The following is a 15,051-nucleotide window of genomic DNA, read 5'->3' on the forward strand; positions in this document are numbered from 1 at the left end:
TTATTATTTCCCTTCTACGTGACTTTACCGAAAGAACCAATAATATGAATCCCTGCAGTCACGAAAGCTTTAAATAAAAATGTATGTGTGTCTGTTCAAAATGTTTAACGTACTTCCCGACATGCAACAAACTGGAAATTTGCCATGTGGGTACTTTCCAGACTGTAGACCATGCAAAAATTATAAAAATGCACTTTTTTGTGGGGATGGAGCTCAATAATGCATATCTTTTTTGCACGGCAAGTGAGCTGTGACGTCAAATCTGTCACGTGACCCGCGCACGTGGAAGCGTAAGGCATTGCAGTGTAGTGGTCAGCGCTACGAACCCGGCGGCCCGAGTTCGATTCCCGCTCACGGCCACCACCGGTAACGATTATTTCAACCGCTCCTGGGCCTCCCCTAGGTCGACTCAGCCTCAAACGAGTCACTGGTGTTTGTGTGTGAACATCGCGTGGTGGATCCATGTCCCGGGCGAAGCCGGGTCGTACAGCTAGTACCCGACATGACCTCGCTTCTCTCGTCTCTCACTACTCTGCCGCCAGTCCCATCTCTACCGCCCCTCTCTCTGTACCCTCTCACTCGCCCTGTGTCCACTCTCGTCCCTGCCCCATTCTCGCTCCCCTCAACTGGAACCAACTCAGAGCGACAATCTTCACTACAGCAGCAACGACGACTACAGCCTGAATCTTCCGTTCCAGCGTCATCCTGATACTGATCCTCCATAAACCCCACCGCCCAGCTACGACCAGGCCATCACAACCACTATCCCTATCACTACCCCAACCCCTATCACTATCCAAACCACTATCAATACGATTTAAAGCTTTCGTGACTGCAGGGATTCCTCTTCTTGGTTCTTTCGGTAAAGTCACGTAGAAGGGAAATAATAAATAATAATAATAAAATATAATAAAATAATTCTCACGACGTTTCGGCCACAACGCAAGCAGCCGTCCTCAGGTGAAGAACAGGTCAGACGCTGTCTTCCCGACATCTCATCTCAATCCTATAATGGAGCAAGTGTGAGTTTTTTTTACTCTGTCCGTAAATATTTTTTTAAAGCCCATTTATTTGGAGCCCGTAACATTTGTGAAACATAAAAAAAAACATTTGATACAAAGTTTGGAAAACATTGCATCCTGTTTGTCAGATTTTCATCAGAACAGGAAAGGGTTAACCCTTTCCACATACGTCATTCCAATGACGTGCACACGCGTACACGTCATCGGAACGGAATCGGAAGAAGAATTACAATAAAAAAATTTCATCGGTACGTCTTCCGGTCGGAAGTCGTCCCTCGGCTCTCCGAAGGCGGTGCGGGGAGGTCGTGTGGCACAGTTTGACGCCAGCTATTGTAGGGTGCGGCGGTCGTGTCGCGACGGTTCTTTGCGGTGAGTACAATGTCTTCGCAAACAACGGCGCTACGCTTCTCTAAATTAAATTAACGGTGTGAACTGCGCGAGCGCGTGAACGGGGCCCAACCCTGCAACTTGCAGTCGTCTCGGAACGGGAAAGGGTAATGCATAGTTTATTAAACAGACGGTTCGACTCTTATCCCTGCATCTTGTCGCCTTCGTGTGCCTCCACCCACCCCGCCCCGTGGGGCTCTGCGCCCTCTGAAGAAGGAGCCGTAGCCCGAAACGTCGCCCAGTACGGTACAGGTCCCCCCCCCCTCCCCCACACACGCGTGCGCAGAGTGTTAGTGACGAATGCGTGTTCGTTATTTGTGTTTGTGCAGCACTACCAACGCAGCAGCAGTAGCATCACCACCACTAGATATCATCTCTTCATTCGCCTTGTGTGTGCGCCTATGTAACTTATAGGTCAACTCGGTCTCAAATGAGTACACAGTGTGTAGTAAACTTCACCACTGGGGAGACAAAGGCGTCCGGGCGTGGTAATGACCACCCACCCTCTCGTGTGTCGTGCCAGCCTTTATAGTTAGTTACTCACGAACAGCACTTGCCCCAACAGTCTGTTCAGGTTGTACGGGGAGACCTTTGTCTTTGTGATGTGTAAACATTGCAACTGGGGAGACAAAGGTGACCAGGTGTGGTGTTTGTCACACCACCTCAATAAGTGCTCACCAACATCACTTGTCCCATTTGTTTTCATAACTATGTGGGTATAGTTCAAGGCCATAGCCATGGAGTCAACAATGGGGGTGGGGACCAAATCTTCCAGGGGTCTGGTGGTCCCAACCCAAAAAAAATATCTAAATTTGAAAACTCATTTCCTGCTTAAAAAAAAAAATCACTAACACATGGGATGGACTTTTTCTTTATTTTTTACAATAATGTCTAATAGTGTATTGTATTACATTGCTCTGTTTTTACTCTTTTTACCATTTCTTGTTTCATTGTATGTAATGGCAGAGATTAGGGATTAGAACAACCATCATATAAATATAAATCTATGCATTGATATATATGAAGACAAGTCCAGATATTGTGACCAAGGTTTAGTAAATTGTTGTTTTTATTTCCATAGCATAGCAATTTTTTATAGCAATCTATTGGGGGGGACATTTTCAGCATATTTGATGTGTGTCCCCCAATATATACTATAATTACGGCCTTGGTATAGTTTGTTTTGTATGTTGTTGATGCACATCTGACGAGGTGTCTCTGGGTGTCTATCTCCTCTCAGATGGCTTCACCCGTTGAGTTGGCATTCATCAAACAAGAAAACGATGAAACTCCAAGCCCCATTATGTATCCTGACGTGACGGGGAATCGTCTCTCTGGTAAGATCGCACTGCCTCTGACAAAATCGTAGTAGTAACAATAATAACACGGCATGCGCCCAATCTCACCGTTGTGGAAAGCTGAGCAGGGCTTCAATCTGGAAACCCTGGGTATGGGACCACCATGCATGACGCATCTATTAGCGACTTGGCATAACTCGGCCTCCTGAGCCACCCTGGGTTGGCTTTGAACAACTTTTAAACTATTAAACCACCTTCAAACGCCCTTTCGAGTGATACCAAAAGTGCATAAATTGCCCCAATTATTTACTACAGGAATAGTTCGTTTATCTCAGTATTAAATGAGAATATTTTTTTTAGAGGCACACATACACCCCAACATCAGGGAATCGCAAATGTCAGATTTTTAGTTTTCATCTCTGGTTCTAAAAGTACAAAGTTAACTTCATATATATAAACTACTTTTTATTTCAGCAGTTAAGGCCCCACTGAGCTATGTAGCTCTTTTTCAGAAGTGACTTGGCCACAAGATATAGCTGAACGAAGTGCCTTATCATCATGTGGAAATTATAGAGTATCCGAATACTCTAAATGCGTGTTTCTAAATGTGGAGGGAAAAAATGGAGGACCTGGAGAAAAATCCGCACGACCATAGGTAGAGAGACATGCAAACTCCAGATATAAAGGTGTCGGGGTCAGGATCGAACCCACGACCTGCTGCAATACCAGGCGAGGTAGTTCACATCTCGCCACCACGGTGCCATTGATCTTGGCGAGGCTCGGATGTGCTACTGGAAAAGTGGTGTAAGTGACACGAGGCATCGCGGCAATAGAACCTTGAACCACCCGAATATATCTGTGGCTCTGCCACCATCTGGAAGTTGTCGTCTGTGACAGTCCAGTGTGAACGCGCGTGTATACGCAGGACCCGGCGTCAAGGAAGAAGATGATGGGAGTCTGGGAACTGAGATAATGAACATTGTGGTTAAAAGCGAAGTGGAGGAAGATGGTAAGATCCCTGCATACAGCTTGGTAGAGCAAAACAAATCATTAAGAGCCAAACAAAGGCAAGATGCAGGCAGTCTACGGGTTACGGAAGGGTTCGGGTCCAGAGAACAATCCGTAACCCGAATTTTTCGTATGTCGGAAACTGAACAATTTTCCCCCAAATTTAAAGAGAAAATGCCATATTCGGGAATAGTTGTGCCTCCCCTGCCATTTTCTCTCAGTACTCACACTGTCGTCCGTTTTCTATCGCTACCTCTATCGTATCGCTGTACATACGCTCTGCACCCTATGATTCTTTCATTTCGTCGAATATCTACCCTAACACTACCCGTAATTAAACTAATGGAACACATACTGTATCCAATTGTTTATGAATACCACGAATCATTTTTATATTACTTGTTAACAGAAAGCAGCCACTTCTGAATGTTTGTTTACCGTGCATTAGGCTCGGCCTAGACTTCATACACGTGTAGTGTTGTACACCGAGGCACACACTCTGGAGTTGGAGGCAACACGTTTATTAACAACTTCCCTCACGGGGTAACACTAAACGTAACTCTGGTTCTGTAGTAGGTGATACGGTACTCTCTGGTTCTTTCGGTAAATTCACGTAGATCGAAAATAAAATAAAAGGACACGACGCGGACGCTTGTGTTGCGACTGAAACGTCGTGTTTTTAAATTATTTTTTCTATCTACGTGACTTTACCGAAATAACCAGAGAGTATTGATTCCTATGTGAGTAGCGCGTTAACTCTAACGAAGACCCGGAGAAGATGGATGAGACGTGGGACCCAGGCTTGATTCCACAGATGAGCCCCAATCCCTGCTTCCCCTTGATCTCCCTGGTCGTGGCTCCACCACGCCCTCAGCCCCGCCCCCTACCGTATGAAGGCGGGGCTCTTGGCCCCCGGTCACGTGTCCCTCCAGTACCCTGCGCTACAGCATAGTTACAGTATATGTCACTACACACGTGCACAAGGACAATATCAAGATCCCCCGTATAGCCTTTAACAGACTGTTGGGGCAAGTGCTGTTAGCGATCACCTATGAAGGCCAGCACGGCACACGAGGTGTTGGGTGGCCAACACCACGCCCAGCCACCTTTGTCTCCCTAGTGGCGATGTTTACACACCAGACCTGATACTCGTTTTGAGGCTAAGTCGACCTCGGTAAGGCCCATGACCGAATTCAGATAATCGTCACAGGTGTTGGCTGTGAGCAGGAATCGAAACTCGGGGACCATTTACCTCAATCCTCGTGAAGCTCGGGGAAGGTGGCATTTTTGTGGAGCTAGGCGTAAGGTGGGGGCCGCCTTACACCTCGCTCCGCGGTATTCATCCGCAACCTCACCGCGCTGCACTCTTTGCGCCTACGTAACTAACGCAAACATTTCCGCATACTGTGTTGATTTTTTTTTCCATGATATATGGGAGCATTTCCGTAAAGTCGGAATTGCCGTAAGTCGGGTCTTCCGGAACCCGGGGACTGCCTGTATTACGAATTATAAGGGTATACGGATAAACGATTGTAGCTGACCAGCTTGATAGCATTATCACGTGCATTGTTTTCCCCATCCATTAAGGAACCATTGTGAAATTTTATATATCGCAGCTCCAGATGTGAATATTGTTAAAGTTGAAGGAGACGGTGAGAGGCCAGAGGAGACTGGGGATTCCCACGGATGTCCGGCCACTCCAGACCAGAACTTCATCGAAGTGGAGTTATCAGAGGATGACGTTGGTGAAGGTGAGTTTCCTTTGGTCACGTCACAGAGACAATGCATTGTCTTCTTGCTTTGTCACCAGTCTTATTACAGTCGTGCTACGACTGGAGTCGTGGCTGCAGTAAAATAAATGTCTTCATTGAACTCATCCAGTCAGTACGATTCCACATCACATCAGAGAATGGCTCTTGAGGATGACAGAACGTAACTTCTCGAGTACATTGTCAAGGTCTCGCTTGATCAATAATTTTAACTTGCATCACCACATCTACTACCATCCTTAAGGGAAATAATGGTAATCTACGCTCCAACCTATTTGTGATTTGCTGAGCTTTTCTGTGAGACTCTTGAGGAAGGGCAAGTTATCTAAAACCACGAGAGGCCTCGTGAACAAAGGTACATATATCAAAATGGGTATTACAGTGCGAAACACATAATTAATAATAAATTGAGGAAAATATTTGAGAATATATGTAGCCATTCTAATTAACCTATTGGGCAATAAAGGAACACAATTTTAGGAATGGAAAATGAGAGATACAGCAATAAGTTATGCTCGATGATCGGTGTATTATGTGGTCAGAAGATGTTTAATAAAAATTGGGCTCGAACCGGTTAAGAATAGAAGAAGGGCAACATAGAGGGATGAAGTGCTGGAGGTATGTTGGGTATGGTTCACATGTGCTACATAGGGGGAAGGTACCGACAGACTGGGTAGACTCATTCAAGGACATCGGGCAGCAAAATGATAATTCTCTGCCGAAGTTGTGTTTGTCTTCCACGTTGTTTGATGTTGTACTTGGTTATGTATCCTCAAATACCACAGAATGGAGTTAGCATAGCAATAAAGCTGGGGAGTAAATGCAGTTACAGTGAATAAGTGCGATTTTGGAGTATGCAAACAATGTGGGTTAGTTAGTCTAGGAATGCCACTGAGGCTGGACACTGGGCTCCTTTACCCTTTTCCCATTCCGATGACGTACAAGTGTAACGTTAAGTTTTCCTTCCGATTCCATTCCGATGACGTGTGCGCACCAAGTAAAATATTAATTAACAAAAATCATAAACTATCTATGTCAGTACATCATCTGGTTGGAAGACGTATCGAGGCTCCTACAAGGCTATGTGAGAGGCCGTGTGGCTCAGTTTGGCGCCAGTTGTCATAGAGTGGCGGTCGTGCCGCTGTAGTTCTCTGCAGTGTGGTTGTATTCTTTACATAATTTCACCACTATTTTCGGTGCTATTTGATTTCTTTAATTTTTATTTTATCAGTGGTGCTGAGAACACTGGTGAACATGCCGAAAATGCATCCATCCCGAAAATCAGTGTCTAGTGCGCACGAAGATGTGGAGAAAACACCGATACCTTCTCGGAGCGTAGCTGGCTCCGCCATTACAGATGATGCTGTGCATGGCCCTCATGAGGCAGGCAAGGCCTTTGGGCCCGCTCGAGAATTTGTGCTTGAACACAATACCGACGAGAGTGTCAGCGACATTGAGGAGGCGTCCTGTACCTTTCAAGAAGATGTTGGTCGGAGGAGAGGAAGGAGGTCACGTGGCCATGGAAGAGGTGGACGGCCATTCCCGCCCTCCTCACCCTTGGGTGAGTGGGCCACCCCTACTCATGGCGATAGTGGAGATGAGGACCGAGCCAGTGATGGCGGACAGCAGCAACCACGTGCTGGAGAATGGACAGAAGACAATGCCGGAGTGCGCTTGCTCGATTTCACAGCAGTTCCAGGAATGCAGACACCGGTTCCCGCCACTCCTTTGGGTTTCATTCAGCTGTTTATCACGCGGGAGTTGCTCATGTTTTTCACGAATGAAACCAATTCGTATGCTAACTGTGCCTTGGCAAACAAATCGGCAGAGGAGAGTGCAGGGTGGGAAGGTGTCAATTTGATGGACATCGCAAACTATTTGGGACTAACCATGGCGATGGGCGTTGCATCTCTTCCCGAAATTCCAATGTACTGGTCAACAGGGAAACCCTATTCGATGCCAGCCTTCAGGGAGACAATGTCGTGCAAGCGTTTCAAAAGCATTGGGAGATTTTTTAATTGCCATAACAGCTGTGCAGTGCCTCGCGACAACACAGACCGGTTGCTGCAAGTGCGCACGGTCATGGAATATTTTCAAAGTAAATTCAAGGCGTTGTACGCCCCGAACAGGGAACTATCTTTAGATGAGGCCACGCTGGAATGGAAGGGGAGACTGCCTTTCAAAGTTTATAACCCGCAGAAACCTGAAAAGTATGGCATCAAATTTTACATTCTTGCCGAGGCTCAGACAGGATATGTATTTGATTTTGACATATACGTGGGGATTGAGAAGTCAATTCGCAACATTGTGTTTGGACTTATGGGACCTCTCCTCGATAAAGGCTACCAGTTGTATATGGACAACTACTACAACTCGGTGAAGCTAACAGAAGAACTCTATGAACATGGAGTCCATACCTGTGGCACTTTGAGGCTGTCAAGAGGAGCCCCAAAGGATCTGCAAGCCCTGGCAAAAATGAAGATTCCACGTGACAGCATTCATTTTAGGAGGAAGGGAAATACCTTTGTCATATGCTGGATGAACACGCACCTGGTCACACTTATAACCAATATTCACAATGCCGACACTCACAACTTCGTTCGGCAACAAAAGGTCAGGAAGAGGGATGGCACTGCACTCCTTAGTCGAATTGAGCTGCAGCGACCTAACGCCATAGCGGACTACATGGACCACATGAGGGGCGTGGTTCATTTTGATCAGATGATCCAATACTATCACTTCACGCGGAAGACTCATAAATGGACGAAGAAAATCGTGCTGTATTTCCTGCAAATGGCACTGCACAATGCCTACGTGTTGTACAAGAAATATAGCACAGACGAAAAGAAGATGACATTGCTCGCGTTCCATGAGGTGCTGTTCAACGCCCTCATTCATTTCGATCCTCAGGAGTGGGCCGTAAGCGGAGATGCCATCCCCCATGCAACCGACCTGCCTCCGGCACTCGTCAGCGCACCCGTTACCCCACGCATCACCGTCGCCCGAACCGCTGCCGCCACCGCCGCCACCAGCACCACCACCGCCGCCACCAGCACCACCACCGCCGCCACCGGAGACGAACAAGAAGCAGGGCCTTCAGATGTATCCACCACAAGAAGGCAGCGGCTTGCACCTGGCAGTGACGTGGACGACGAGGCACCAGATGACCCTTCTCCAAGCGCTCCTCCGAAGCACAAAAGGCCAAGGCTTGTTGACCCTTCGTGCAGGTTAACGCAAGTGACGGAGCATGCCATGACCTCCATAATGCCAAGTCAGCGACGATGCCGGGTGTGCTACAGGAACGGTCGGCGGCGTGACACCACCTGGGAATGCAACATATGCAAGATTCCTCTGTGTTTACGGGGAGATTGCTTCGTTCTGTACCATTCCCAGAAGCAGTATTGGACCCCACCGCCCCCGTCAACACGGAAGAAAGACACTGCTTCAAAGAGGACGGCCACGGGCTCCAAGAGGGAATTAACCTCTTTGGCTCTCCCCCTACCGATAAGAAATGAAGAGCCACAATATAAAAAATCTACAACCTGAGGTTGTAGTTTGGTAGGTGGGGTGGGGGGTGAATGAAAGAGCTCTTCAAGGAAGAAGGTGGTGAGTACAGCCATACTTTTGATTATATTATTACATCTATGTGTATATATGATTACATGTGTGTTTTGTCTTTATATTCATGCCAAAGAAATGGTATATCTTAGTAAATAACCTTAAGAAAGATAATATATATACTGACATTTACAGCTCGTTCTTTTTACCATTGAATATTTATTATTACGTGGCAAAGTTTTATATACCATTTTCTTGGCAATTTAATCATTTATATAATGATTAAAAACATGTATATATCTTCCAATCTTGATTTACAAGAACAATAATTTTTGTTTACACATAGTATACCAAAAAAAAATTCGAATTTTTTAAAATATAATTTTTATAGCAATTTCCTTTCAAAATGAGACCAAAATGAGTCCGATATCTTTAAAAACTGCGCTACTACGCCTCTCAAAATCAAATTATCGCTAACCACTTGCCAATTTTTCCTAGATTCAGCGGTGAACGAGATACACACCCTGTAACTTGCAGACGTCTCGGAACGGGGAAAGGGTTAAGATTAAGCGTTCCTTAAGACAGAGTTGACAGGGCGGGAGTTAGAGACGAGGCTACTTGCAGGAGGATCACATAAAATGTTACTGGTTCTGTTTCTGGTGGTCATCTTTTACCTTTCTTGAATCGGTTAATTTAAATGCACTTTTACATCTTTCAAAACATGCAACAGGTGAAGCACAGCAAAGCGAACTCCTGTGCAAAGAATGTGGGAAGGGCAATTGCTTCAAAACAAAGATGACGGACAAAGCGGAACGCACCGGCGACGTGACCCTGCAAGCCTGCAAGCATTGCGGGAAAGCACTTGAAGGCATCGCGTTGTGCACGGCAGTGGCTACCGATGGGAGGAAGCACGTGTGCAAGGAGTGTGACAAGGGGTTTACAACGCGTTTTAGTTTAGAGACGCACATGAGAACACACACCGGTGAGAGGCCGCACGTGTGCAACGAGTGTGGGAAGAGGTTTACAACGCGTTTTACCTTAAGCACGCACGCTATTTCACACACGGGAGAGTGGCCGCACGTGTGCAAGGAATGTCAAAAGGGCTTTGCACAACGTTCCGATTTAGAGAAACACGCACGAATACACACCGGCGAAAAGCCGCACGTGTGCTACGAGTGTGGGAAGGGCTTTTCCCAACGTTCTACAATGGAGGCGCACATCAGAACACACACCGGCGAGAAGCCGCACGTGTGCAAGGAGTGTGGGAAGGGGTTTACAAAGCGGTGTAATTTAACCACACATTCTATATCACATACGGGCAAGTGGCCGTACGTGTGCACGGAGTGCGGAAAGGGTTTTGCACAACGTTCTGATTTAGAGAAACACACACGAATACACACCGGCGAGAAGCCGCACGTGTGCATGGAGTGTGGGAAGGGCTTTTCGCAACGTTCTACATTGGAGGCGCACATCAGAACACACACCGGCGAAAAGCCACACGTGTGTAAGGAATGTGGGAAGGGGTTTTCCAATCGTTACAATTTAGAGAAGCACGCGAGAACACACAATAATATTGTTGATGCAAAAACTATTGTCCTGCCATGTCCGTGGGCGTTGTGAACGGAGAATTATAGACAAGCCACAGTAGTGCGATTTTGGTCATGCATCCAAAACTGTGGATGATATAGTAAACTGCTCTAGTCTGCGCTACTTCAATGGAGTAGGAAAAGCAAAACGACACGAATTCTCTCCTGAAGCCCTCTCGTGGCTAGCTGGCCTCGATGTTAGCATTTAGCTCGTGAACGTATTTCTGTTCGCATGAATAGAGTTGAAACACAGATGATCAGACGCAAATTTACTGGTCCAGTATATTGCTTTGACGCATATTATTTTTAGAATATGCAATCACTCTAGCCTTCTATTCAAATCCTGAAGACGACTTGAATTATCCTCGATTTGTATGTCATTCTAACCTCTGTTGAATGTGTTTTGATCTGTGACTCCAAGGAATCATTTTCAATAAAACAATGTTTGCATTCCTAATCAAGTGTTTAATAGTACTGTTACAACAGGATGTGCCACCAATAGCAATGAAATGCACCAAAACCTTTCCCATTGTGGGATTTCCAAACGCGGATTTGACCATTCGCGCTTTATTGAGGTACAGTTCAACCGATCGCGTGCCCTCTCCCCTGCCATGGCTCAACAATTTCGCGGTTGACTGCGAGATTCCTGCTGTACGCGTCGTAACTGCACTGCTCGTATTGACGCTGCCGCAGAAGAACAACACGCGGCGCCATCTTGTCTCCCACGCGGCGCCATCTTGTCTCCCACGCGGCCCATCGTGGGTCCCAGGCCACGTGGCGGTCTTCCCCACCTCCAATGAGGGAGGAGGCAGCGAGGTTCAGCTGCCCACCGCGATTTGTCTTCCTGTCGTGTACAATACTGGACACTACATTGTTTTTTTCATTCTATAGGCGACCTCCTACACCTTACGACCTAAGTGGTAACTGGACGACGGTCGCATATCGACTTTCGTAAGTCGAACCCCTTATTTCTCATAGGAACAACCATTCCATACTTTTTAAAAGTACCAAAATTTACCACTAAAATAAATTCAAATAACTCCAAAAAATATTTTTTGTAAATTAACACAACTTTTACAAACATTCATTTAGTGAAAACAAACATACTCCTTGGTTCTTTCGGTAAAGTCACGTAGGTATAAAATAAAATAAAAATCACGACGTTTCGGGTGCAACACAAGCGTCCGTCATCAGGTGGGTAAGCATGCCTTCCCACTTGTCCGGTCTGCGTGGAGAAATTGCAAATGTGTGTAATGAAATAATAAAATGTTATTGCCTCTAATGCGTACCCTTCGTTGCTTATTCACGCTCTTAGTTGGTATCAAGTCCCATATATTCGGCAGCCCCAAAGATTCTTCCTCACTGGCCCATTCGTTTTTTTGTACCAGCCAAAATGAGCCAATGGGATTGGAAAAATCACGCGAATAAGTCACATCGCAAATCTATCAACTAATATAAGTTACACATGTAGACTTTCGCTACCAATATCATCCATAAGAGGTTTTGTTGGGTTAGATCGCGTGAATCTATCAATGTTGTGTCGCTAAAACCCGCCACCACCCGACAAAGCCAACTGGGAAGGGTTGTCACGTTAACAGAACATGCCAATTCGTCACTAGTACAGCACTAGTTTATAGTGTATGGTGTAGTATATAGTATTGTAGTGTATAGTGTAGTACTGTATAGTACAGCACTAGTGTATAGTGTAGTATATGGTGTAATGTATGGTGTAGTGTATAGTTTAGTGTATAGTGTAGTATAGTACAGCACTAGCGTATAGTGTAGTGTATGGTGTAGTGAATAGTGTAGTGTATAGTGTAGTATACTAGTACAGCACTAGTGTATAGTGTAGTGTATAGTGTATACTAGTACAGCACTAGTGTATAGTGTAGTATATAGTGTAGTATACTAGTACAGCACTAGTTCCCCGCCAGCCAGCCCCGCCAACACTCAGCCCCACCAACACTCAGCCCCATGTCTTCTACCTTGTAAATGTTGGTCACAGGTAAGCGCCCAGACAGCGGGCCTCGCTCTGCTGATATAGCCTCTCGGGCCCGGCCCTTAATTGGACAATGCCCTCCACCCCTAACTGTGGTTGTTCCACCTGATTAAGATTGCTTGTGTTACGATCGAAACGTCGCGATTTGTTTTATTTGATTTCTACCTACGTGACTTTACCGAAAGAACCAAAGAGCATGGATTCCTGCAGTCAGGAAAGCTTCAAATCAAGATTGTGGCACGTGTCTTTAACTTGATCTTAACGTGAACATTTCAATATCCACCTCCACAAGACCCCACGGCCACCTGTTGCCAATCATCTCAATTTGTGTTTAATGAATTATCTACAAAGTACCCCACGGTCACCCGTTCTTAATTGTCTCAACGTGTACACTTTTACTATTTCTCTTTACAACCTACGACATATGTAACGTAGGCTAAACGAACAACGTGAAATTGATGGTAAATAAATGGCGAGAGCCTGTAGGGTTGAAGATACATTTATTTTATTTACAGCGCAGAAAATGAGAAACTTAAGTCGAGAGGCAAAGAACTCGACGACGAAGCCAGACTTTAAAGAATCTAAACAGATCTGATGCTAAAATTGAACCTCTATGCCAGGGCAGGATTAACCCCTTAGGCTAATGAGGCCTTACGTCCTCATATTTTGTAGGCCCTCCAATCAACGGTAGCGTGTCCATCAGAAATTTTTGCCTTTGAATTATGTTGACAATATTCGTGACCTTAAATTACGTCGATATCATTTGTGACTTTGAATCACGATGACATCATTCGTGACTTTGAATCATGGTGACATCATGCGTAACTTCGAATTAAGATGACATAATTCGTGACTTTGACTTGGAATTATGATACCATTCGTAACTTTGAATTACGACGATATAATTCGTGACTTTGAATCACGGTGACATCATTCGTGACTTTGAATTAAGATGACATCATTCGTAACTTTGAATCACGGTGACATCATTCGTGACTTTGAATCACGATGACATAATTCGTGACTTTGAATCACGATGACATAATTCGTGACTTTGAATCACGATGACATCATCCGTGACTTTGAATCACGGTGACATCATTCGTGACTTTGAATCACGATGACATAATTCATGACTTTGAATCACGGTGACATCATTCGTGACTTTGAATCACGGTGACATCATTCGTGACTTTGAATCACGATGACATAATTCATGACTTTGAATCACGATGACATAATTCATGACTTTGAATCACGATGACATCATTCGTGACTTTGAATCACGATGACATCATTCGTGACTTTGAATCACGGTGACATCGTTCGTGACTTTGAATCACGATGACATCATTCGTGACTTTGAATCACGATGACATCATTCGTGACTTTGAATCACGGTGACATCGTTCGTGACTTTGAATCACGATGACATCATTCGTGACTTTGAATCACGGTGACATCGTTCGTGACTTTGAATCACGATGACATAATTAGTTACTTTGAATCACGGTGACATCGTTCGTGACTTTGAATCACGATGACATCATTCGTGACTTTGAATCACGATGACATCATTCGTGACTTTGAATCACGATGACATCATTCGTGACTTTGAATCACGATGACATCGTTCGTGACTTTGAATCACGATGACATCGTTCGTGACTTTGAATCACGATGACATCGTTCGTGACTTTGAATCACGATGACATCATTCGTGACTTTGCCACAGGTAAAGCTAGGAGAGGAAAGAAAATAATGTTTTCTTGAAGAAATTAGTGTCGTGAGCGAATCATATTACATGAATTTACCGTGAGCCGAATGAATTTGTCAATTTTACAGTGGTGAATAAATACATGTGTTTGATGACTTCATACTTTTCTACACGCTTTTATTTAACTCTGTTGTTGTCGTTGTTGTATCCTCAAATCTTGTAACTAAATTTTAACCCACTTCCCAATGTGGTATCGACTGCAAACTTGGTATACTTATGTCATATTGATGACAATACCATATTCTATCATAAAAAATAAAATGTACGATCTTTTTACACGCTTTCTATGAACTCACTCTGTTGTTGTCGTATCCTCAAATCTTGTAACTCAATTTTAACCCACTTCCCAATGTGGTATCGACTGCAAACTTGGGAAACTTATGTCATACTGATGACAATACTATATTTTATCAAAAAAAGTATTTTTAAACATTCATTGTTATGTTATGTTTCGGCTTGGGTCTAATTGTCCACGCTCAACTCACGTTGGCTGTAAATCACCACGGCCCCTTACGTTATGCGGCCACTTCCTGGAGTCGCGGAGTTCTGCCATTACTTGTACGGTCCATTTCATTAAAGCGTGTTTAAAAAAAATCTTTTTAAATATTACTTATTTTCGTTTACAATATATAGTACGTTTACATAAC

The 15,051-nt window shown here is 44.8% G+C and overlaps 1 protein-coding gene across 4 annotated transcripts; it reads left to right on the plus strand.

Annotated features, from left to right (window-relative positions):
* The first annotated feature begins 1,066 nt into the window (after nucleotides 1–1,066).
* On the plus strand, nucleotides 1,067–11,910 carry LOC133360735 (zinc finger protein 615-like). Of its 4 annotated transcripts, XR_009757295.1 has the most exons (6): nucleotides 1,069–1,391; nucleotides 2,650–2,746; nucleotides 3,633–3,716; nucleotides 5,332–5,466; nucleotides 6,716–9,090; nucleotides 9,773–9,935. XR_009757295.1 is itself a non-coding variant. In XM_061579538.1 (5 exons), the coding sequence occupies exons 2-5, from the start codon at nucleotides 2,650–2,652 to the stop codon at nucleotides 9,028–9,030; spliced, it is 2,631 nt and encodes an 876-aa protein (XP_061435522.1). In that variant the 5' UTR covers nucleotides 1,067–1,391; the 3' UTR covers nucleotides 9,031–9,822. The 4 variants fall into 4 exon arrangements, 3 of the variants coding, with proteins under 3 accessions (XP_061435522.1, XP_061435524.1, XP_061435523.1); XM_061579538.1 differs by having other exon boundaries at nucleotides 1,067–1,391; nucleotides 6,716–9,822; XM_061579540.1 differs by lacking the exon at nucleotides 6,716–9,090 and having other exon boundaries at nucleotides 1,082–1,391; nucleotides 9,773–11,910.
* Nucleotides 11,911–15,051: the final 3,141 nt, after the last annotated feature.

Source organism: Lethenteron reissneri, chromosome 69 (assembly GCF_015708825.2).
Source record: "Lethenteron reissneri isolate LAM-NWPU_2019-01 chromosome 69, ASM1570882v1, whole genome shotgun sequence".
Taxonomy (NCBI): domain Eukaryota; kingdom Metazoa; phylum Chordata; class Hyperoartia; order Petromyzontiformes; family Petromyzontidae; genus Lethenteron; species Lethenteron reissneri.

Excerpts from the sequence above, each read along its gene's own strand:
- LOC133360735 (XM_061579538.1), top strand. The coding sequence starts at position 2,650 with ATGGCTTCACCCGTTGAGTTGGCATTCATCAAACAAGAAAACGATGAA. Across the intron at positions 2,747-3,632 it reads GACGGGGAATCGTCTCTCTG|GACCCGGCGTCAAGGAAGAA; the intron begins GTAAGATCGCAC and ends GTGTATACGCAG. Across the intron at positions 3,717-5,331 it reads AAGCGAAGTGGAGGAAGATG|CTCCAGATGTGAATATTGTT; the intron begins GTAAGATCCCTG and ends TATATATCGCAG.